The sequence below is a fragment of the Oryx dammah genome, unplaced genomic scaffold (assembly GCF_014754425.2).
Source record: "Oryx dammah isolate SB20612 unplaced genomic scaffold, SCBI_Odam_1.1 HiC_scaffold_9, whole genome shotgun sequence".
In the NCBI taxonomy this organism is placed as follows: domain Eukaryota; kingdom Metazoa; phylum Chordata; class Mammalia; order Artiodactyla; family Bovidae; genus Oryx; species Oryx dammah.
Genome location: NW_024070193.1, coordinates 40,787,612 through 40,813,408, shown reverse-complemented (window position 1 = coordinate 40,813,408; position 25,797 = coordinate 40,787,612). Strand labels below are relative to the sequence as shown.

The 25,797-nt window shown below is 40.2% G+C and overlaps 1 protein-coding gene across 1 annotated transcript in view; it reads right to left on the bottom strand.

Moving 5' to 3' along the window:
- Positions 1 to 14,759, bottom strand: part of GRM7 (glutamate metabotropic receptor 7) — a 638,108-nt gene extending 623,349 nt beyond the window's left edge. Inside the window, exons 1-2 of the mRNA XM_040245962.1 lie at positions 14,480 to 14,759; positions 13,601 to 14,388 (exon numbers count right to left, since the gene is read on the bottom strand). Of these exons, the coding sequence (XP_040101896.1) occupies positions 13,601 to 14,388; positions 14,480 to 14,759 (1,068 nt within the window). The remainder of the gene's footprint in view (positions 1 to 13,600; positions 14,389 to 14,479) is intronic.
- Positions 14,760 to 25,797: the final 11,038 nt, after the last annotated feature.

The window sequence follows — 25,797 nt, the reverse complement described above, 5'->3', positions numbered from 1 at the left end:
AGACTACCAGGGGATTAAATGACACAATCCATTAGCAGTGGTCAACTAGGTAATTTTCACCTAGTAACCATTCAAGACCTTAGGCCACATGCATACGGGAGAGATGAAAATAATACTCAGGCACTGACTCATTTCCTTGTAGCCTCAGTGGTCATAATGATTTCCTTCCATTCAGTTTACTCTCTTCTCACTAAGACTAAGAAGGAGGAGGTGAACAAATTAGGATAAACATTTTGAAATTGGTTTTATACTCCTTGAAAGAATGGAATTATAGAATTAAAAAAAAATTCATGAGTTCTGCAGAATATGATAAAACACTAGTTCTTTATGTTAGTTCTCTACAAAACCAATTCATGGCCTTACGATGTGCTTTCCCACTCAACCCCAGCAATACCAGGCTCAAATATCATTGTAAGTGGAAAAGCCAACAAGATGTAACCAAAAAGTTAAGTCATAAGCCAGTGAAGCCACATAGGTTTGATAGAGAAAATTCAGATGTATCATTCTATGTAAAAATAAGGTGATATGAAGAACTTAATCTAAAAGATATTACCTGAAGATCCATAACCTCTATAATCATCCTATAAAAAGTAACCATCTAGAAATTTATTTAGATGGCTTTCCTGACAGGAAAGTACTTTCTTTTTTATTTATTTATTTTTTTAATTTTACTTTACAATTCTGTATTGGTTTTGCCATACATTGACATGAATCCACCACGGGTGCGATATAACTTTTAATGTAGTATTGATGAGAACAATTCAACAAAGTTCAAACAAATATCTGCGGATGTCCTATAAGAAGAAAAGCACAGAGTGAGATGTTGCTGCTGCTGCTGCTAAGTCACTTCAGTCGTGTCCAACTCTGTGCGACCCCATGGACGGCAGCCCACCAGGCTCCCCCATCCCTGGGATTCTCCAGGCAAGAACACTGGAGTGGGTTGCCATTATGTTACAGGGGTGTAACTGGACTTCAGGATGAGTAAGACCCTATACTTAACCTCGATAAACTAGCATTAAGTACAGTGGATGAGTCATGTACAGAATGTCAGAATTGAAAAAGGCCAAGGTAAATACCAAAAGGAATACGCGGGGATTCTTAAGGAAAAAAAATATTGGTTAGTCCATTCTGGAAAGGCAGAAAGAGACTAGGTTGCCTTTGTCTTTGACGAGGTCGCTTCTCCCTACTAGTCCTGAGGTCACAGTGGCATGGGCAATAGAGGAATATGGGGACTGAGAATTGTTTCTACACTAACTAGAGTGGAGGGAAGCAGATTTTCTTCACAAGATGTAGTATTGATAGTATACTAATATTTAAGGGTTCTTGAAGTCAGAGAGAAGGAGACTTGAATTCCCTGCCTCCATCTCTTGCTGTGGGTCAAGTTTCTTACATTTCCAACACCTCAGTGTCTTTATCTGAAAATTGGGGATGATGATAATGTCTCCTGAGGTGAGAGCAACATGATATAGTGTATACGGAAGGCTAAACGTGGTGCCCAGCACACAGAAAGCACTCGGTAAGGGAGTACAGTGACAGTAACGGCAGTGATGATGGAGGCAGTGTTGTGCTGATCCCATCTCCAAAACACGCTCTGACTGGGAGAGTGTTAGAAGCACCTTTGGATTCAGGAGGGTTTCTATAAAAGCAACACGTGATAAATGTTAGCTGGTTGTCCAAATGTTTAAGTGCAGTTTAAGAGAAGAATGGGCCTCGGGTTTGGTCAGCTACTTAAACAGTATTAGGAGTGGTAGTAGTCAATGGAGTTACAACTTACCATGTTTTTACTAGATGCCAAACAGTGTGCTGAACACTTTAAAAAGGATTTTTCACTTACTACAACAAGGCTATGTGATAGGTCCTGATAATGTCACTGCTCTCTTTCGGATTTCTGCTCAGGCTTATAGGACTTACAAAAGCACCTAAGGTCCCATCGCCAGCCTAATGGAAGTGAGTTTAAACCCAGACTGTCTGACTTGTTCTTAATCACTACAGTAGGAAATTAAGCATGCTGCCCTTTGCCTGATTCTCCACCTGAGTCCTGAATATTTCCCTTAGCCCCTGAGTGAAGATGTCCTGAATATTTCTCTCTCTTTGACCTCAGTTGGCTTCAACATCCAACTTCTCAAAACAGGGATTGTTTCAATGAACAGCAATGAATGCAGGGTCGAGGTTCAGTCACCTTGATGACTAGAGGTCAGAATCAGTGAAAGAAAATGCTCTGTGACAAGCCTACCTTCATACAGAAACAAGAAAGGAATGAAGGGGGACAGAATAAGGGTATAGGAAAAATAGTACCTGGCATTGTGATAATAATAATAATATTGATAATAACAATAATAACAACTTTAGTGTGCTCCAGGCATTGTATTAAGTGCTTGGCATAGGTAACTTCATTCTAAACTTGAAAAGCATCTTACAATGATGGAATGTTATTACCATCATTTTATAAATGGGGATACTGAGGTTCAGGTAATCAGGTAAATTTCCCAAGCTCATACGGTTAGTAAGTGGAAAGTCAGGATCTGAACTAACATCTACATTCCTAACCATCATGCTATAACCATTATGCATAACCAAAAATTCCAATAAAACTCCCCCATAACCTACTGCTACACTCCAGACTTAAACAGTCCAAGATCAAGAAAGAGGAAAGTTGGAGTTACTGCTCTTAAGTACATTTCAATCTTTTCAAAACATTGTAGTTACTCACAAGATGCAGTCCCTGTGATAATCTTCTCAACCAATCATCAAGAAACAGGAAGCAAAGATTCGAGTAACAGTATGTTCCTACTTATGAGGACAATGGGACAGTATGGTTAACGCTGGGCTTAAGCGTTCCAGAAAATGTGATCAAAGTAGGCACAAATGCTGATACATCTCCCCAACTCACCAAAGCCAACAGTGAAATTTCATTTCCATATTGCTCTTCATAGTTCAACCCTACTTGTGCCTGTCATTCATCCTCTGGCCTCTTTCCGTCTCCATTTCTGTACAAAAAGCTGCTACATTGCTGCTCTCTGATATGAAAAGGGTGTGTTAGGAGAGGGAGCCATTGTACCTCAACGTCTATTTTTTTTTTTTTCATCTTAATTCTATTATGCCAACTCCACTGAACTTAATTATAGTGAAGACAGAATTAGACAATTACCCTCTGTTCTATTCTTCAGATGGTATATTTTGATAAAATTTACTACATTCTGCTCTCTCCTTGAACACTAGATGAACACTAGAAATGGATGTGTTGATGTAAAATTTGTTATAATTACAATTAAAATATAGCTTACATAATGATAGTGTTAACATAAAATTATAGATGTGTAGAGACAACGTGGTCATGCATTTTTTAGTATAAGTACATGCCTAGACCAATAACTGCTAGTGGAATGAATATGGAAGAGAATTTTGGTTAAGCCACAAAGTCGGTTTAAGGATTTTCAGATAGCTCAAGGGGAACTCAGAGAGGCCTGGCGTGCTGCAGTCCATGAGGTCTCAAAGAGTCAGACATGACTGGGTGACTGAACAACAATAAGGGGAACTCAAAACCAGTTAGATAATATTTCCCCTGTCATGTTTCAATTGCACAGTGAAGGGAAAATGTGAAATGTCTGGCAAAATTGTTCAAAGTAGGTACCCAAATGGAAATGACAAGTACAATTTTCCCTTGAATATATGAGTAAATGCTTAAATTCTCATTTATCAGTGATACAAGTTTTCAAGTGAGTTTGATGAATCATAAAATAATAATTATATATAAAGGTATATAAGACTGCATTGATCTAAACAGTTCAGAATTACTTCTATTTAGAGGTACTCTATCACAACTAACTTAAATGTTACAAGACACAGTTTCAAGTACACTAACAGTGAAAATTGGGAGGCTGAAAGGTTTATTCTAAACGTTTGTAGTCATGGTGTCTTAACTAAAACAACTATGTCACAAATATTATTACTAATAAAATAACTGTGACAACATTTTATTCAGTTTTACTGCAAAAACAAACAAAAAAAAACCCATAGGTATTTCATTTCAGACTGCTATTTTAGCTAAGAGTTGTTAAAAGTGTTAAGAAGACAGTGTTAACTACATTACTTCATTTTATCTTTAAAATAGTGCTTCCGTGTAATTGTCCTTAATATCTCCATTTTAGTAAAATGTATTTCTAGCTTAGACCTTTCATCAGAACTGTAGACTTGTGTATCTGACTCTGTATTCAGCACCTCTACTTGGATGTTAAGAAAAATATTGTCTTCTACCTCCAAATCCTTTAATCCCCTAACGTATGCTCTACCCTAAACTTTTTCCATTTTATGTGGTAGTAATCACACCTTTCTAGTTGTGCAGGCACTAAATCTTGATTTCACCCTTGACCCCTTTTTCTCCATTCTCACATTTAATCTACCAGGAAATGCTGTCACAGTCTTCCCGATGCCCCACTTCTGAGAACTCTGGCCATCAGCATCCTGACACATGGACCTCATCGAGGCTATAATTGCCTCCTGAGAGGCTCCCTGATTCTGTTCTCTCCCTCTTCCTCAAGACCAGATAGAGTTATGCTTGTCAAACAAGAAACAGATCATGTCACACCTTTGCTAAAATCCTGCCTCTGGCTGCCTACGTTTAGAGTAAAAGACAAAATGCATGTGGTGGTCTGCCAGGACTTACCCAGTTCGGTGATCTGACCTCAAGCCCTCCTGCTGCCTCTTCCTCCCCACTGACTAAGTCAGCCGAGGCGGCCTCCTAGATATTCCCCTAGCCTGCCAGGCATATTTATGCCTCAGAGTTTGGGCACTGAATGTTCCCGCTTCCAGGCAGTGGCCCCCCCTAATGCATTATGACAACTCCCTCACTTCAAGTCTTGGCTCAAATGTCAACTTATGAAATCCAGCCTGACTACCCTATTTAAAAATAGAACCCACCTGTACACCCCTCTAGCATTCCCAACCAAGGCTCTTCAGTGGCTTCAAATTATTTTCTTCATCCCATAGAACCCATCAACTTGTGACAAAGTATAGAATTTATTTATAACATCCATCTGTTATCAACAAGAGCACAAGAAAAGAAAGGTGGGGGGCAGGCAGAGAGAGAGAGAGAGAAATACATAAAGGCTCTTGTCTAATTTACTCATTGATACATCCAAGCATGTGGAACAGTGCACAAGGAAGATGCTTAGTAAGTATTTTTGGAAGATATATAGATGAGGAAACTAGTAAGCAGTAAAGCTCAAAAAGTTTAAGTGATTTATTCAAGGTTCTACAGCTAGAAAAGGGTCACCATGGAATTCACACTTGGGGATGGCTGACTTCAAATCTGTTAAGTCTCTCTGCTAAGTACACCAAGTCCATGCATTGAATGATACGTTTTAACCAGCACCATGGAAATTCTCAGTCCACTGAGTAGTACTGATAAAATGTTTTCTCTCTCTCTCTCTCTCTCTATATATATATATATATATATATATATATATGCTGCTGCTGAGTCGCTTCAGTCGTGTCCGACTCTGTGCGACCCCATGGACGGCAGCCCACCAGGCTCCCCGGTCCCTGGGATTCTCCAGGCAAGAACACTGGAGTGGGTTGCCATTTCCTTCTCCAGTGCCTGAAAGTGAAAAGTGAAAGGGAAGTCGCTCAGTCGTGTCTGACTCTTCGAGACCCCATGGACTGCCGCCTACCAGGCTCCTCCGTCCATGGGATTTTCCAGGCAAGAGGACTGGAGTGGGGTGCCATCGCCTTCTCCGATGTGTATATATACACATACATATACATACACACAGATAGATAGATAGATATCGATTTAAACAAAGGAAACAGAAGAGTAGAATTCATCATGGATTATTATTGCGGTTTTACAGTAGACTTAACAATAATGACATTTAAGTAACAGTGATATTTAATGGCAGCATAATAATGATAATAAAACAATAGCACTTAAACGTAGTAAACACTAATCTCACGCTCAACTCGATGCTAAACTATTTCCATGTGTATCTTGTGCAATCTGTATGATTATTCTCTCAGACATGCTTTATGTGTAACTCCATCAGGCACACTTCTCTTGTTCCCAATTCAAAGATAAGGAAATTAAAGAGAGATGTGGTATCTGTTTGATCAAGATGAGGCTGGTAGTAAATCATGAGTATGAATTTAAATTCAGGTCTATCTAACTCTAGAATTTGATTCTTAATCTCTACATGAAAATTCTGATAATTCCTTTGATAAAAGCGTGTTTTCTCCTGGAAAACATCCCCCAGTATGTCTGCCTGTGCTAATACCTTCGGAACACAGTCAAGTTTAAAACATAATAAAAATGTTTAAACAGTGCTTTAACAAATAGAAATATTTTCAACTGAACAATAACACAAAAAGGCAGGCTGAGCCCTTTGAAGTGGCTTCATTGCTATCTTCCATCCAGAATGAGAAAAGGAATCAACAGCCTCAGAGCAAAGAAAGCACAAAACGCAGAGATGGAAGACTCTGTAAACGACCAATTATAAGACTATTAAGGTGCAGCACTTTCATAGACAAAATAATCCATTAGACTGAAAACTCTCCTACCCTTCATTTCACGGCCCACACAAACATTAATGTTGCATTTATTAGGATATACTTCCCGTGCTCTATCAACCTGACTTCCAGAAATTGTATGAATATAGTCCCCTCGCATTACACATATATCTGAATGATGGATTCCCTCACTTGAGGTTTATAGAAAGAGTGGAGTGAATGAAATAAAGTTTAGGAAGAACTATCATAATCCATAATGAAAGGGCACTGAATCAGGACAAGAAGAAACATCTTTTCTCATTTATTTGTATGAAGTCTACTATATATTTATTGCCTCTGCACAGGGCTACCTGTTGAATAATGGAAAACAAGCATGTTTTCTTTGGAGATAAGGATTTGTGTGCTCAAGTTTCTATGAGTGCACAGAATTAATCTTGCTAAAGAAATGAAATAAAAGGTTATTTCTTCCTGGAAGTAGATTTGGTTAAGCAATTAGCAACTCTGATATCTTTAAATCACTACAGTTCCAGGGTAGGCAAATCTATGATTATTTTAAGCACTTCTTTATTGGTGCAACAGTTGAGCAGTGCTCATAGTCACCAACAACCAATGCACTGTCAGACAAATCTAAGATGAATCTAGACTTTGCCACTTACTAGCTATGTGACTTTGGACTATGAGAATCACCTTCTTCAGACTTACAGTGTGATTATATGTCGTTTGCAGAACTACTGTCAGAACTAAATGTACGTGACACAGTGGCGCACAGTAAGAACTCCAATGAGCACTGCGGTCACTGCTAGTAATATTGAGAAGAAATTAGAACTTCTCATAAAGTGAGATATGTTTCCTTTATCATTGTAATTTCCTATCATTTTACTTTTGACTTTATAACTTAATAACTTGTTCCAAGAAACAGTTGGCAGTATATAGAACTGAAAGAAAATTACTTGTCAAGTATGAAATACTATAATATTAAGTGTTCAGGTACAATACTCTTCCCAGGTAATTATTTAACCTGCAAAAATAGGTTATTGTCTTCTTTTTAATTAAATACATTGAACATCTATATTTGTTGTGCCAATTGGCCAAAGGTTCATTAATTTATTAGTCTAACTACATGTTGCATAAATGTCTTCTAAACATAATCACATGTGTATTTTAGTTGTTGGGAAAATGTATTTGAGACTGTTCTTTTTTTGACTAAGTTAAAACGGTGAGAAGTAGAGCAGGCTTAATGTACTTTGTACTGTATTATGCCATGAAAATGCTTCTGTGCTCTGAAGACATCAACAAAAGATCTGCTTAAATGATAAGAATCAACTATTGTTCTAAAGCTTCCAAATAGGAGGGCTGTAGGCTGCAGTTTACATCAGAAGTTTTTGCTCTCTTTCTCAACTGCATCAAGATGGGAAATACATGATCACAAATGCTTAAAAGTAAAGTTGCTCAGTCGTGTCTGACTCTTTGCAACACCATGGATTGTAGCCTACCAGGCTCCTCTGTCCATGGGATTTTCCAGGCAAGATTACTGGAGTGGGTTGCCATTTCCTTCTCCATAAATGCTTAAAGGTAAAACAATAAATGTTGGACAGAGTTGGGGAGGATGCAAAGTTTTATATATCTCAAACCTGGGCTATAACGATTTTCCTGAAACAAAATATCAGTTATTATTTTTTGCCTAAGGAATGTCAATGAGCAAACTTGACATTAATGAAGGAGATTAGCTCTTTTAGCTATGATACTTTCAGTTGAACACGGCTGAAAACAAACTCAAAATCATCAAAGGCAATTTGAAAACAGAAACAAACAAGAACAATCTCAAGGGACAAGTACTGGAAATTCAGGGGGGCTGCCACATATTCAGACAAAGTTGGATTTGGGAGTTCCAGAGTATCAACAGAATTCCAGCTTTCTCTCCATCACTCAGCCCTGCTTACCTCTGCAAGACTTTATGTTACAAAAAGTCTCTTGTGCTGGATGATCACTGGGAGTCCCAGGGACATGTCTCCTTAGCTTAGAAATTCCACAGAGAAAAGACTTTTTTTTCCCATCCTTCTTTGAAAGAAGTCTCAAGGAGGAGTCCCAGAGACTTAGATGCCCACACACGAACTGATCACCTGCTGTGACTCATCCCTGGGGCCAGAGAGGAGGCAGGATGTCATTATCTGGCAGTTCTCCAAGAAAAGCCTGCTGGTTTTGCAAGATGAGAGGGGAGAGGACGTGGATAATGAAAACTGTATCTGCTTCTGTAAAATCCACAGTCCCCACTCCCTGCCCTGTGTCATATGACCACGTAGGAAGCTGACCCAGCAGGCAATTTTTCCTGCAATAGCCTTGATACATATGACTAAGGCACACACTGGTAGAAGAACACAAGAAAAAGTTTGAGTGGTGAAATCAGCTAGACCAATAGTAACTAAAATAGCTGTGTGAAAAGATCATTAAAAAGTTGCCCCAAACTCACCCAAAGTTCAAAGTTGGAGCTGGATATACAACATCATGGAGCTTGGACAAGAATAGATTTTCTCCAAACTAAACTGTGACACAGAGATTCGAAACTCCAGTACATTTTAAAAAAATAAGAAATATTTGATGAGAAAAATGAGGCCTGGAAAAACTGAATGACCTAAGGTAACACAGCTAATTAATGGCAGGATTGAGACTAGGGTACACTTTGTCTAATCGACTGTGGTCTTTTAAATCCATGATACAACTTCTATATGTAACAAAGAGAGCATTTATAATCTGCTAAATCCTAAATGTTTGTGAAATTGAAGTAATCCATTATCTCAGTAATTCTTGAAGAAAAAAAATATCCAAAGACTTTTTAATTGTATAAGTATATATATACATGTATATGTTTGTGTGTGGTTATATATATGTGTGTATGTGTGTGTAAATATATATATATATATACACATAAAATACTTATGGAGGTATCTTCAGATATAGTATGTGCCTATCTCTATTCCTTCCCTTTCTGCTCTTTTAAAAAATGCCCCTTTAAAAATTGCCCACTCACCATCTGCTAGGTAAATTTGCCGAAACACAGTAAATGTGGAGACAGAAATTGTTATAGAGACTCTTCCAAATGGCACTAACACCTATATCTGTGAATTTTTTTAAAGAGTAAGAGGGTTTTTTTTATTCCCACTATAGTAACACCACATTATCCTAGGTGCCCAGTTCTATCAATTACATAAGCTGCAGAAAGAGAGAAAGAAAGAAGCAAGAAAACCTTGTACTTATGTATAAAATGCTGCCCCCAAAGTTTGAGATTATACTCAAGCATCAGTGAGCAGAAGGAAAACACAAATTTACAAATGCATTTCGTTTATGGTACCAGGGCCACAGGTTTAGATGTGCAATATGCTTCCACAAGGGTCAAGTTGACCACTTTGTTCTATCTAGTTGCTCCTGAGAGAACAAAACAACTGGAACAGATGCTATTCGATTCCCAGTCTATAGCTTAGACCATGTCACTGAACATGAAATATTGCTCATTCAGAGTCAGGACGTAGCAAGAGTAATTTATACTCTCAGAGTGTTTGCTCTCAAGTCAATAGCAGAGAAGCCTTGAATAAAAACGTTCCCATTACTTTCCACTATAATATATCTTACTTATAGCCCATGAAACAGTGGTCAGGGGAGATTTATTCTTTGGACACCACATTATGTAAGCTCTTCACTTTTAAGCCACCCCCCACTCTGTGATCATTTTTAAAAAATATGTTACTCATAGTCAATATTAATTTACATTTAATCTTTCTTAGCATTAGGAGAGTATTATTTTGTACAAGCTCAGAAACAAATCTCTGGAAATGCCTCCCTGATGCTTCTTTCAGGCTGAAAATGCATTGCAGGGCTGTTGCAGTGACTTAATTCTAGTTGGCAGAGCCCTGGCCACACACTAATTTCATTAGCCTCAAATTCCTGGATTTGAAAGATCCACTGGGTATGATTCCTGTGTTCTGACATGTCACTGACTAACCAACACAGTACGCATACAGAAAAGAGAGAGTACTCACTCAGCTCTGGCCCACCAGCAGATAAGGATTCCAAGTCAGAGACACTATTTACATCTGAGTACTCAGTTTTGCCCTGGTCCTCATTTTCATGAAAGAACTTCATTCCAGGCTTTGCTGGCAGCTGCAGTATTTGTTACACATATTACTATCTTCTTACTCCTTCCCCCAACCCTCAGTGCTTGGCATCCCCCATTTAAGTCACCAAGTATTCCTTCCCCAAACCTAGAAGTTTATCTCACCATAAATTTTTATCTCAAGTGATCAGTTTGGCATATTCCCCACCGCAACCCACACTGACCAGGCAAAAGAAAACTTGAATCTCTGGAGAACTAAGAATTCAGTCATTTAGAGGAGTTTCTTTTATATAGGACAATCTTAATTGAGCTGAACTCTGCAATCCCAGAGAAGACTGCACCCACCATTCTTGTCCTCTCTTCCCAAAGTGACTGTGCCTTTGAACAATGGGTCTGTGTTCCACTATTTTCTCTATTCATTTTGCAGTTTTAAAGAGGCTGGGAAACTGGGGATTGGACTTGCACGCCAGGAGTTTCTAAGATCACATGCAAGACAAAAAAAAAAAAAGGCTACTGGAAGAGACTGTCGGAGTCTATCTCTATATATTTAAACATGGGCAATGGCTAACTGGGATGGCCACACTAACGCTTATACCCAGCTCACAGCACAAGCTACAAGTTGCCGCATCCCTCCTGCTATCAGCCTCTTCTCCATAAATACAGGTGAAAACTGGGGGTTCTTTTCCCTCAGCCGTTTAGTCCAACATGAATAGCTGCAATTTGCAAATTAGAGGAAAATGACAGTGTTTTCTCTGAATGGTTTTGGCCCCAACCCACACTGCTAATGCTGGCATTCAGTTCCTTTCCTCCCCAGCCCAGGGAATGCGGGAACTAAGCACAAGGCAAGCGTTTTCTTTTCTTGCAACTCCCTCAGGTCCACACACCAGAGAAGGGAATCAGCTCCCCCTGGAATCTTTTTCAGCAAACACAATCCAATCTGTGAGCCTAGTCTGCAAGCTCTCTCCTGACTTTAAGATTTCACTCTGTTTTAGACAGGCAGGCCCATCTGCAGTACTACCCAAGCTCTGAGGAAAGAGAGAAACAGGCAGTAAAATAATTAATAAGAGAAAAAAAATGTCAAAGAGCAAATGGGCCTTCAACTCCCAGAGCTCCAGTTAAAATTCTGTGAGTCACCTCTGTGGTTTTCAGGCAACCTCTGGCCTCATCCTCCTTACAGGACTGCCTCCTCAGGTTCTCTGGCTTAACCTCAGAGGTAAAGGAATTGCTTCTGGGTTTTGCTTACAACAATCCAGGCTCTACTTGAACACATCAACTCAAAGTGAAGGCTTCCTCCCCAAGCACTTTCGGGTTTGCAAACATCTAGAGATCTTTGTGACAGCATCCCGGGGAGGCACTAAGGATGCTCACGGGATCAGAGGGCCCATACCAGACTGCAGCCTTGGACAGGCACCCTTCTTACTGGCACAAACACAAACTTCATACTCCTGGGAGCAGATGGAGGTGATGGCTGGACTCTCATCCTGAGTCCCCTCCAGAAACGCAACACCCTTAGGGAAAGGCAATTGAGAGGGAGCCAACTCTCTGGACAGGGTGAGCATAAGGGTCAAACAGAAGATTTTGAGAAGGGAGTGAGGGAGTTTGGACACTACCAGGCAGGGAGAGAGCTGTGCATTAAAAAAAATACATCACTTCCAGATAGAGATGAACAACAACGACAACAACAAACCTTGGAGATAAAGGTAGAGAAAGAGAAGATAGGCAGAAAATGAAAGGGGGAATTAAAAATAGAGGAGGGCGGGGGGGGGGAGCACGGAGAAAGAGACACGAGGAGAGAAAGAGAGACAGTAAGAAAGACAGAGAAACAAGGAAAAGGGAACCCATAGTCACGCGGACCATGAAATTCAGTTTTTTAATTCACAGCCATCCATTTATACTCAGTGCAGCGCACGAGCCCTGGGGCTGAGGCTCCGCGAGCAGGCTGCGAGAGAGAGCACTGCAGTAGACTAACCAACCCATCGCTCAGCTGCCCCATCCGCCTTCTCCCATTTTCGCCGTCGCCCTCTTGCACCCCAGCAGGAGGAACGCCCAGCCTTGCTCATCGCACCCTACTGCCTCCCTCCAGGTGCTTTCTCGCCTGGCTCTGAGAATCGTCCTCAAAGCCCAGGATTGGGTTGGGGGTTGCGTTAGGGAGGTCGTGGGAAAGGATGGGCGGAGGGAGGAGGCAGAGAAAGCTATTTTGTTTCGCAGTTAGCATGAGCTCATCTCTGGGCTCCGAAATGGAAGAGTAGAAAGCTGATCGCCCAGCTCCTGCCAGTGGCTGGATTGCAAATGCAATTTAGACGGTGCAAACAACTGCCCAGAGCAAATCACTTGGGGGTCACGTCTGTGGGTGGCCTCTCCCCGCTTGGGGGCCGTCCCCCTCGTCTTCTGCCCCATGCCTTCTCAAAGACAGGCTACAGGTCGGGAAATCCGACCTGGGAGAATTGGGCAATTAACATTCGGATGTAGGTGAAGACCTAGCCCTCCGGTCTAAGAAGTGCCTCCCTAATCTTTTCTCGACATTTTTCTGGGGAGCTGCGTCTTGCCGGGTGGCGTGGGGCTGAGAAGCTGGGAGTTGAGAAATGCCCAGTTTCGAGGCGTCTTCTCATCTTTCAAATTCCTTGCGCTTAACCGGCTCTCACAGGAGCCTGGCACTTTTACGAGCCAGTTTCTGGACCATATTTCACTCTAATGCAAACCCATTTAAATCATCGCCTTGTTTTTCGCAGATTGCTTCTTGTAAATGGGGCCATAAATCCAGGATGTCAAGCCGGATGGAGTGGAGCGCGGACCGGGGAGAGATGGAAGGGAAATTAACCCAACGGGGAAAGCACCCCCTCGCGTGGGGCGGGAGGGATTCGGCAGTATCTCCAGGGTGGCAAGGAGAGAAGGCTGACCTGACCCCGCGCCCCTCCAGTCCAAGCCAGTGTTTTTTTAGGATTAAGAGCGCGGGGAGCTACGGCACGCTCTGCCCCAGTGGGAGCGCCCCCCTACCTGGAAAAGCCTCAGGATGTTGGCTACCATGATGGAGACCGAACTCCCCGAAGCCCCAATCACTCCAACTACTTTCTCCGGCTTGACGAAAACTGGAGGCTCGCCGTTGGTGCAGCGCACGTCGGAGGTGTCTTTCTGGATGAGCGCCTGGACGAAAGTGAGCGACTGTTCGAGCGCGTAAGTGTCCCTGGAACAAGTGTCCAGGATCCGCGCGCCCAGCGTCACGTTGGGCAGCAGGTTGGGATCGCTGTTGATCTGGTCCAGGGCGTAGAGCATCGCTTCCAGCCTGTGGATCCCGTTCTCCCTCTTGATGTCGCCGCAGGGCACTCCGCTGGGACCCTTCGCGTGCACCGGGAACAGCCCCCCGAGGGTGACGTCCCCCTCGATCCGGATGGAGTGCGGGGCGTACATCTCCTGGCCGCGCGCCGCCGCCGCCAGCGCGCACAGGAGCACCTCCAGCACGCAGCAGGGGAACTTCATCAAAGTCAGGACGCGGAGCAGCTTCCCCAGCTGGACCATGCTGCTCCAGCGGCTGCGGCGGCGCTGGAGGGGACGGTGGCGGGCTCGCCGGGGTTCGGGCTCCTTGGGGTGAGCTTCTCGTGGGAAGCCCAGGAGCTCCTGCTGGCGAGGACGGTGGGGGCGCCCGGGGAGGGGCAGCCGGCGAGGGTAGGGGGCCCCGCGGAGCCTGCCAGCTTGGGGTGCCGTGCGCTCTGGGGTTCCCCGGCCGGCGCGCCGCGCTCGCGCTCGAGCTCCGCGGCTTGCAGCTCGAGCTCTCCCACAGCCCAGCACTAGGGAGAGGGCACGGATTGCTATCGCTTTAAATGGTCGTTCGGCTCCCTCTCCTCCTCCTCCCACTCCCTCCCACCCTCGCTCGCTCGCCGGCTCTCCCCACCCTTCTCAGAGCCCGCCCTCCCCACTGGTTTGCATCATCACGCAGGGAGGGGCTGCGTGAGGAGGTAAAGGGGGGAATGGGTGGGCGGCTTGGAGCGGGGGGGGGGGGGGCTGCCTCCGATTGGGAGTTTCGCGGTCCCCAGGGAATCTGGGGATTGCAGGTCGCAGGCGAAAGCTGAATTCCTGCTCCTGTCTCAGTGTATCTCAGTGCAGAAGCCTCTGGCTCGGCTGCCTGCACCGACACACACATTCGAGGCACTGATGGCATCGGCCCCGGGACAAGGCGGTGCTGTCTGGGGCTGACTGCTCCCAACCCTGAGGTCGGAGCCGGAGCTGTGAGCCCCGGGAGAATGCAAGGTAGTTGCAAGATGCTGTGGTCGAAGGTGAAGAGGAGTAGGGAGACCCTAGTCTCTACTGCTAATCCGTCTGTACCAGTTTTGCGTAAGAAACACACACACAGGAACCTGATTTATGACGTAAAGAACCTTTAACCAGAGACTTCTCTGGAGCCAGGCACTGGGCTAACCTGTAAGGAAAGACCACAACGAGAAACGTTGGGAATGGAAGTGCAGCCTTGGTCTACAGGGGTTACTGTGACCGGAGCTGGACGAACTAACTAACCCTGATCTCCAGCAAATCTGTGGCGGATTCACTCCCTTTCTTCCTCTCAAAGCAAGAGATGGAACAACTGAGAACTCCGCAGAGCGCACCTTCTTCCCTAGCGCTGACGGGTGGAAGGCTCCCTCCTACCCACTTCCAGAGATGCTTTTGGGCTGGAGTCAGGTTTTCGCGGACAGAAAATAGCAAGCAAGAGGTGACAGTAGGAGGAAGAAAGAGGGTTAGGCAGAAATCTCCCCATCAATCCAGTATGCTATTCTTTTTTTTTTTTTTTTTTCTGACTGAAGATGTGGGGAGAGGGGAAAGAAACAGGATGCCAGAGCAGTTTTTAGTGCAGTAAGGAAGCTGCTTTTCAAAGGTGTTCCCTCCAGTTCCAACCCAAACTTGGCCCGTTAAAGCAACAAGTGGCCGTAAACATTTCCTTTCCTGCTTAAGGAAAGGCAATGTCTCTGTCCGTGGTACCAAAGTGTACTCTATATGGTGAACTCAACTCTTGCTGTGGCTTACTGTTGGAGTGCAGCAAAACCATCTTACATTGAATCGAGGGTGGAGAGAAAACCAAAAACAAGACTATCTTTTTATTTTAATGTTAATGTTCTAAAGAAAAATGTCGTTGTACAAAACACACAGACACAACACATAAACCTAAAAAGTCAGAAGATGAGCAGCTGTATCTTCCATCGGCCACCTGTGTCACCTTGGCATGTCTGTTCCTGTGTCTGGGTTTTAGTTTCTCCATCAGTAAAATAAGGAAACTGAATTGAATGTTCTACAAGTTATCTTTTAACTCTCAATCCTCTGTTAAAAATAGGCCATGCCCCTTTGGCCATGGTAGTGTTTTTAGACCAATGTCCTCTGTTCCTTTATGGGTCACAACACCTGTTTTCTGATGGCCAAACAACATTTCAAACATTTCCTGATACAGAGGACTTATTTTTTTTTCCATTTAATCACCTATTTATCTTCCATCTAGGGACAGTCCAGTCCATTAATTTCTTTTCAGGTATTGCCCTTCCTGCAGGTTTCAGTATTTAAAGTTTGAGGAGGAAAAACAAAAAATCTTCTGGTTACAGTGATGAGTTCAAGGATGTGAATAGAGACCAACCATAGTCATGCATAGCTAATCCTCAGACTCCTGGTGGAACAACTAGGATAGCCACACAGAACTACCATGGTCCAATAGACACTGTGCCAGAGTTAGAAGAAAAAGGGGCCCCTTTCCTGAAATTGCTTTATGTATATCTTTTGGACAATGTCATACTATTTGATTTTGTACACTTTACTGCCATTTTCAAGGAAACAGTACTATAATAAATAATAAATATAAGAATCTACCCCCGTATACAGTGTGATTATCTATTACTCATAGATGTGATGCTCTGCTACATAAAGTGTACATCAGTTCAATTCAGTCGCTCAGTCGTGTGCGACTCTTTGCGACCCCATGAATTGCAGCACGCCAGGCCTCCCTGTCCATCACCAACTCCCGGAGTTCACTCAGACTCACGTCCATCGAGTCAGTGATGCCATCCAGCCATCTCATCCTCGTTCGTCCCCTTCTCCTCCTGCTCCCAATCCCTCCCAGCATCAGAGTCTTTTCCAATGAGTCACCTCTTCACATGAGGTGGCCGAAGTACTGGAGCTGCAGCTTTAGCATCATTCCTTCCAAGGAAATCCCAGGGCTGATCTCCTTCAGAAAGGACTGGTTGGATCTCCTTGCAGTCCAAGGGACTCTCAAGAGTCTTCTCCAACACCACAGTTCAAAAGCATCAATTTTTCGGAGCTCAGCCTTCTTCACAGTCCAACTCTCACATCCATACATGACTACTGGAAAAACCATAGCCTTGACTAGATGGACCTTAGTCGGTAAAGTAATGTCTCTGCTTTTGAATATGCTATCTAGGTTGGCCATAACTTTTCTTCCAAGGAGTAAGTGTACATAAGTGCCATCTTATGCTGCTTGAGATGGCCCTCCTCCTTCCAGCCACCCTGGAGCTGTGAGGGTATAAGCCTGTAGCTGTGCTAGAACCTGCTACATAGACAGGGAGATATTTGAATCCTCTAATGAGAGATACCAGAGAGGTGAAAAGGAAGAGAGAAGAAGGGCTGGGGAAGAGAGAGATAGGGGCCTGATTAAAACACGTGAACTCTTGGATCCACACATGCCTTTTTTTCCCAGTTATGTAATATTTTCTTTCAGTTGTTTGAAGTTAAAAATCCTCTTATAATTCACCTATTCTACTATATAGGAACAAGAAGGGTGGAACAGGTAGACTAGGTATCCTATTAAGGTAGAAGTAGCTAATTTGAAAAGGGAGAAGATGCAAAGCAATAGAAAGGCTTACTTGGGAACAGAAAAATGGTGATCCTAGTATTTAGGCATCAGTACCTCAGGCTATACTTGACAGAGGGTATATCCTTATTGAGGTTTTAATTTAAGGCTATATATTGGGAACTTGGTGCCAAAAATATATTTGGAGAGCTGTGTTACAAGTAATATCACTTGATTTTTCAGTTGCCCATGTGAATATCTGTGTTCTCCTCTTCCATTTCCAGCTCACATCTTGCAACTGTTCAACAAATAGTTCTTGGCTGACTACTGAATGTTCCCTTATTCTGCACTCTCCCTTTGCTCTGCTCAGTCTCCCCAAACATCTGGCGGTAATCATTATCCTCTTTTTATTGCAGTCATCTATGTGCATGTTTTATTTCCCTTGCCAAATTGTAAGATCCTTGAGGGTAAGAGCTGGGTATTATTTATCTTTTCATCCAGGACAATGTTCAAAATAGTGTTTTGTACCTAAGAAGCACTCATGTGTTGAATGAATCATAACTGGTTTTTGCCATTTCCCACTGCTTTCCTATCACAGTGACAGAAACATAAAGTGGGCAGAGCAGAAATGATGGCAGATAAATCGTTGTCCTCTTAGTCACAGAATGTACTTTCTAGAACTTAAAGGATAATTAGTAGATTCTGAAATAATTTTGTTTTACAAAAATTGCATAAGAGTGCAATACTCTAACTTCATGGCTCTTGATCAACTCTAAGGGCAGGCTTTAATTGGTTCTTCCTGAATCAAGTGTTTATAGCTGGCCCAATAATGGAGGCCATCGCCATTGTTATAAGCTGGTTGAGGATGGTCAGGACCTGAACAAAAGAGTAAGGGTGACTGCTCCAAGCAGGAAAGTGATGCTGAGCTTGCAAAATCTTTCTATCTTCAGCCACAGTGAGTGCATAGGGTCTGGAACTTAACAGGTGATATAGAATTTGTTTTGTTTTGTTTGAGATTATATAAATGGAAAATCTTTGTGTAAGAGTGATTAAAACTTGGCCATTCATGGTTTTAGTGTAATATTCAATTAAAGAAGAATCTGGTTTTAAGCACAATGATCATAATTATAAAGTGTGTCCACAGGCTTGGATTTCTGTAGTCACTTATCTATCTTCACCGAGAGATTAATAAAAATGACAGTTAAGTCCTCAGTCCTAACTTACATTCTTACCATTGTATTTTGTTAATCATCTCTCTTATTTATTTTTTTGTTGTTGTTCTCCATGCCCATCATCTTCTGTAGAAAATAATGCCTCCATTTTCAATTCCTTCTCTATTTAAATCTAATTTGTAGTTTACAAAGTCTTCCTTCTTAAGTGCTGCTACTCTTGCTACTGCTGCTAGAGTACTCTGGCTATTCTTCTATTCTTCCATCCTTCATGTATGTCTCCATTCATAGCTTTTTATAAAAATACAATCTTACATTTTTATTGCATTACTAGGTCAAGGTCACCTTTTTTTTTCTTGGAGAGAGGGAAAGAGAGAGAAATAGAAAAAATTATATTTTAACTGTTTTACTTTCCTATCATATTTATTTGTAGTAGACATCTGTATCACTGACTCCATCTATTTCCCAATTCCATCTTGTTAAGGAGCTTTAAGTTTTGTACATTTCCCTAAGTTGATAGGAGCTGGAATATTCCTTATGTTCCCTTAGTAACCTCATGAGCTATTTCTCTGGTAAAGAACTCCTCCAGGTCTCTATGAGCTGAGGTGGAGCTGTCAATCTTAATACTTCATGTATCCAAACTCAGATGTGGGCACACATCTAGTGTTGGCAAAACTGAGTCTTCTCTCCCCTTGCTGAAGAGTTTGAGAATAGTTAAAGGACCTGAGATTTCCCAATACTTAGATAAGGCAGATCTATTCCTTTTGACTTCTTACTTATGAAGATAGAAATCAGAGCTTCCAGTAGCTGTCTTTTCCATCACACAGATAAAGCTCATCTAAGAAAAAAATCCACCCATAAAAAGAATATCAAAGATACAGAGAAAAAAGGGGAGTCTTGATGAGTCATCTGAGACTCTGGATCCAGCAATGCCTGAAGCTGTATTTGTCTTTGAACAGTCCATTTGTTCACCAGTATATTCCACCCCTCACTTAAGCTAGTGATTCACTCCAGTTGAGTCTCTCAAAATTGAGAACACTAATTTAGGTAGCCATTGATTAAAAATAAGCAGATAATTAATAAATTGCTACTGATTCTTAGAATCCTGTGAGAATGAACTATAGAAAGTTCAAATCTGTACGATATGGAGTGTGTAGTGGTCTTAGAACCACCTCTTAACATGAATCCAGGCCTTAAGCATATGATATAAAAGTCGATATGGCAGTGACTTCAAATGACCAGTTGAGTGGGAAGTAAGATTAAAAGTTAAGAAGGCTTCAGTATAATGGGTGAGTTTTAAATTATCTCAAAATCACAATTTATGTTCATCTTATAATCAAATGAAAACAGAAAAACAATGATGCAAAGTCTATGGGATTCAACAAAAGCAGTAATAAGAGAGAAGTTTATAGCAATACAATCTATTGTAGAAACATGAAAAACCTTAAATGAACACCCTAACCTTACAATTAAAGGAACAAGAAAAAGAAGAATAAAACCCACCGTTAGTAGAAGGAAAGAAATACTAAAAAACAGAGCAGAAATAAAATAAATGAAATAAAGACTAAAAATAGAAAGATCAATAGAACTAAGACCTGGTTCTCTGAAAATAGAAAATCATTAAGAAAATGATTTAGCCAAAATCGTTAAGAAAAAAAGAAGACAAAAGAAGACCAAAATAAATAACAAATGAAAGAGAAGTTACAACTAACACTACAGAATACAAAGAATCATGAGATTACTACAATTATATCCCAATACACTGGACACTCTAGAAGAAGTGGACAAATTTCAAGAAATGTTATAATCTCTTAAGATTGAGCTAGGAATAGAAAAAATGTACAGGCCAATCACCAGTAATGACACAAAATAAGCAAGAAAACACTCCCAGCTAACATAAGTCCAGGACCAGAGAGCTTTCCAAAGTGAACTATTTTAAATGTTTAGAGAAGAGTTAATGCCTACCCTTCTCAAGCTATTCCAAAAAACTGCCGAAGAAGAACACTCTGAAATAATTCTCTAAGGCTAGTTTCACACTGCTACCAGACAAGGCAAAGAAACCACAAAGAAAGAAAATTACAAGCCAATAACACCAATGAACATAGATGCAAAGTTCCTCAACAAAATATTAGCAAATAAAATTCAGAAATACATTAAAGGCATCAGAAACATTAATCAAACAAGATTTGTCCTGAGGATACAAGGATGTTCAATATCAGTAAATCAATCAATGAGACATACCACATAAACAAAGCAAAGAATAAAAATCATATTACCATCTCTACTGTAAGATACTGAGATTCCTCGGTAGCCCAGCTGGTAAAGAATCTGCCTGCAATGCGGGAGACCTGGGTTCAATTCCTGGGTTGGGAAGGTCTCCTGGAGGAGGGCATGGTGGGCTACAGTCCATGAGGTTGCAAAGAGTCAGATATGACTGAGTGACTAAGCATAGCACAGCACAGCACTGTGAGATAAATAAGTATTGTTTCTAAGCCACTAAATGTGTGGTAGTTTGTGACACAGCAACAGGAAATAAATATAAACAGCTAGTGTAAAGATCTTCAAACATTTGAGGGAAACATGAATGCAATGAGGAGAGAAGTGAAAAATATAAAGATAAGTGGAAGTCTAGAGCTGAAAAATACATTATTTATAATTCACTGCATGTGTGTAACAGCAGTTATGCACTGCGAAAGATAAGAAAGATGAACTTGAACACTGAACACTGTTCAAGATAGACCATATATTGTTCTATAAACAAATCTCAATACACTTAAAATGATTGAACTCATTCTCATAACAATGGCATTAACTAGAAAATCAGTAACAAAATGATATTTAGAAAATCCTTTAATATTTGATATTTAAACAACACATATTTAAAATGACATTTAACTCACATTTTTTAAAATCCAGATAAATTAGAATATATTTTTAAATGATTGATAACAAAAAAGCCTGTCAAAAATCTGTTTACCATAGCTAAGGCAGGTCTTAGGAAGAGATTTATAGCTTAAAGCCTGATAGTAGAAAAGAAAACATACATTTAATTCAATCTTTTAAACTGCATTAGATAATAGAAAACTAAAATAAATTAGATATAATTAAAAAGAAAGAATAAAAAGTATAAATCAGTGAAACAGAAAAGAGCAAAAAGAGAGAAACCAGTAACACCAAAAGTCGCTCTTTGTAAAGACCAGTAAATTGAATATTTCTAAGCTGGATAGATTAAGAAAAAAGAAAGAAGAGAGAATCAACCAATGTAAATAGAAAAGGCATCACTCTAGATCCTAGACTCATGAAAAAACTGTTGGGAAATTTCATGAAAATTTTTATATCAAAAAAATGATGTGAAATGGGGAATTGAAAGATGTAACTCACCAAGACTGACTCAAAAAGTAAGAAAAAAATCTAAAAGCTTTATGTTTGTTAAATTTCCTTTACAGTGGAAAACCTTCCCATGTCTGGGACTGGTGGTATAAATGGGGATTAACTGGAAATGGGCATGATAGATGTTATTAGGGAAATACAAATATTCTAAAACTGATATAGTAATATGTTACTGTTTGTATAATTTAGTAGTTACTAGAAATGACTAAATTTTACCCTTGAAATCAGTAGATTTTATAAATAAGATGTATCTTAACAAAGCTGTTTGAATAAGATAAACACAACAAAGTAACATATAAAAAACACTTCTCACAAAAATTCTAGGTTCAGATGGCTTCCCTTGATGAATCTGATCAACAATTTAAGGAAAAATGTCAATCTTATGTAGACTTTTAAAAAATAGAGGAGGAATTAGAAATGAAGAAAATTGCACAAAATATTTATTTCATAAGAAACTTGTGCACAAGAAGATTATATAATACATACACATACAGATAAAGAATATAGAAATTCACTAAAGAAAATACACAGAAGGCAGCAGGCACATAAAAGATGTTCAACTCCATTAGTTTTTTTAGGGATACACAAATTAAAACCATAATGAGATCCCACTGTCTATTAGAAAGGTTAAAATTAAAAAGACTGATCATTTCGAGTATTGGAAAGGAGAGAGCAGAACTAGCATTTTCATACACTGCCAGAGTGCAAAATGGCACAGCAACTTCAGATAAGCTGTTCTCAGTCTCTTATAAAGGCAAACATACACTCATCATTCAGCCCCACAGTTCCGCTTCTACCCAAGGAAATGACAATGTATGTCCACACTATTTCTATATAAATGCTTATAGTCATGCTATTCAAAATAACTCTAAAATGGGAAAAAAAAAACACAAATTTCCATCAAAATGTTAACTACAAGTGGTATGCCCATACAATGGAATGCTACTCAGCTACAAAAAGGAACAAAGTAATATTTATAATAGACATATCTCAAAAATGTTAAAGCCAAGTAAAAGAAGACAGACAAAAGGGAGTGTGTGCAATATGAAACATTTTACATGAAATTCTAGAAAAGTCAAAATTAATATGCAGTGATAGCAGATCAGCCTGAGTCTGAGAAAAGGGGGTGGAATGAGTCACTAGGAGTATAAAATACCTTTGCAGGATGATGGAAGTGTTATACATCTTTATTTGTGGTGGTTTTTCTTATATAAAGTTTTATGCTTAGTTTATATATTTATAAACTCACCAATCCATATATTTAATAAGTATATACTTTTGTTTATCTAAATTATACCTCAATAAAGTTTATATAAAAGATTAAAATCCCATTATCTAGGCAACATTTTCAACTCATCCATTTTTATCATCTATAAACTGAAGAATTGTGTTTTGGTTTTTTTTTGCTCTCTGACTTTTAACATTTCTCTTAGTATGAACTATGTGCCATGATTTTTATAATTATTGATAAAATATAAATGTATAATGTTTCCTCATGAACTTTTATACTTATATTTACATTGCTTCTTGCAAAACATTTCCCTACAAATCTAACAGTGATTAATATTATAACTGTGAAGAAGGCTGAGCACCGAAGAATTGATGCTTTTGAACTGTGGTGTTGGAGAAGACTCTTGAGAGTCCCTTGGACTGCAAGGAGATCCAACCAGTCCATTCTGAAGGAGATCAGCCCTGGGATTTCTTTGGAAGGAATGATGCTAAAGCTGAAACTCCAGTACTTTGGCCACCTCGTGCGAAGAGTTGACTCATTGGAAAAGACTCTGATGCTGGGAGGGATTGGGAGCAGGAGGAGAAGGGGACGAACGAGGATGAGATGGCTGGATGGCATCACGGACTCGATGGACGTGAATCTGAGTGAACTCCGGAAGTTGGTGATGGACAGGGAGACCTGGCGTGCTGCGATTCATGGGGTCGCAAAGAGTCGAACACGACTGAGTAACTGAACTGAACTGAACTGAATATTATAACTAATGCTTTAAAAAAGGAATTCATAACAATTCATTGTAAATCTCTCAAATATTATAACATCTTATTTAGGATGTTAAGACCATACCTGTCTCATTCCTACTTCAGGTCTGCTCTTAGAAATCTTTGAATATAAAATGCCATTTGATTCTCTTGCTTTGCATTCTTACTCTTTAGAAGATGGTATCCCATGATTTTATCCACGATAATATTCTCTAAGTCAACTTGGTCACATCATGTCAGCCTTTCTCACATCTTGTCACACTCTTAGCTGTCATAAAGGCAGCTGTTGGTTCCTTGTGATTTTTTGGCAAATCTTCCTTTCTTAGATTTGTTCAACCTTGTGTTCTTACTTATGGGTCAAAGTTTCAAGTCTGTGGGATGGTAAAGTCTGCATTACCTAGTTAATCCAGTCAGGAAAGATATATGGAAAGATAGCCAATCAATAAAAAGTAACCTGGTAGAGTCAAGCATAGTTAACAATATGGTTATTTATTTCCAGAGCAGCTCAAAATTGTATATGACTGCTAGAGTTGGGGCACTTTTGACTCAGTGGTAACTGAAAAGATTCTTTAGGAACTCTATGAAATCAAAGGATTAAATTAAGACAAAACAACTTTAAGGGGCTGATGGAAATGTTCTACATCTTGATAGAGATAGTGGTTACATGGTTAAATATATCTGTCAAGAGTCATGAATTCATACAAAAAATGTGTACATGTTCTCCATGGAAAGGTTAGTAACTACTTTACAAGAGTAACTTTACAATGGAGAAACAGGTCAAACACTACCTCAGCCAGGTGATCAAGGTTAATATCAACACTGATAGGCCACATTAATAGTATATACCTTTGATGTTATATGACAAACTTGGGACTTGACTTCTGTGATCTCTTCCCCCAAACCCATCAGTTCAGTTGTCACTCAGTCGTGTCCGACTCTTTGTGACCCCATGAATCGCAGCACGCCAGGCCTCCCATTCTACTTGTGAGGAAAATATCAGAGAAATCCCAATTGAGAGACATTCTACAAGACACCTGGCCGGTACTTCTCAAAGGAGTCTATGTCATCAGAAACAAGGAAAGCCTGAGAAACTGTCACCGTTACGAGTAACCTAAGGAGACATGATAAGTAAATACAATGTGATACCCAACTTTATACTCCGGGCGAGATCATTCAACAGAACGATCAACAGAAAAAATGTACACTAAACAGAATGATTCAACAGAAAAAAGTACACTAAATAAAAACTAAAGAAACAAGAATAAAGCATGGAATATAGTTAACAATAATATATTAATGTCAGTTACTGTGACAAATTAATATGAAATGCTGATAATAAAGGAAAATGAATGTGAGGATTTCATAACTCTCTTTACTATCTTTGCAACTTCTCTGGAAACCTGAAGCTCTTCTCTTAAAAAGTTATTAAAATCATTTTGAATGAAAGACAAGTATATAAAAATACATAGGGATTAAAACATATCTGTGAAGGAGGCAGTGTTGTTGTGATCGTGTAATTTATTGTCAAAATCTGAACATGTTTTGAAGTAGAAGAGGATGCTATTAATAATTGTATCAGTACAAGAGGCATAAACTGAGATGTATGGTCCTGCTAAGTATACAAAGTTGTATTAAACATCCAAGTTCTTGTTTCACACTTCCTGCATTTCAATCCAATCTGCCACTTGCTAGCTGAGTAAATTATTTCACCTCACTGAGCATTATTTGCAGTTTGAGAAAGAGAGTAATATTTACCTTATAAAATTTGGGAGAATTAAAAGATGATCAAATTAAAGAGCTTACTTAGCAAATGCCTGGCACATAATCAGTACTCAATAAATGGTAGATGACATTTGAGTATATTTGGA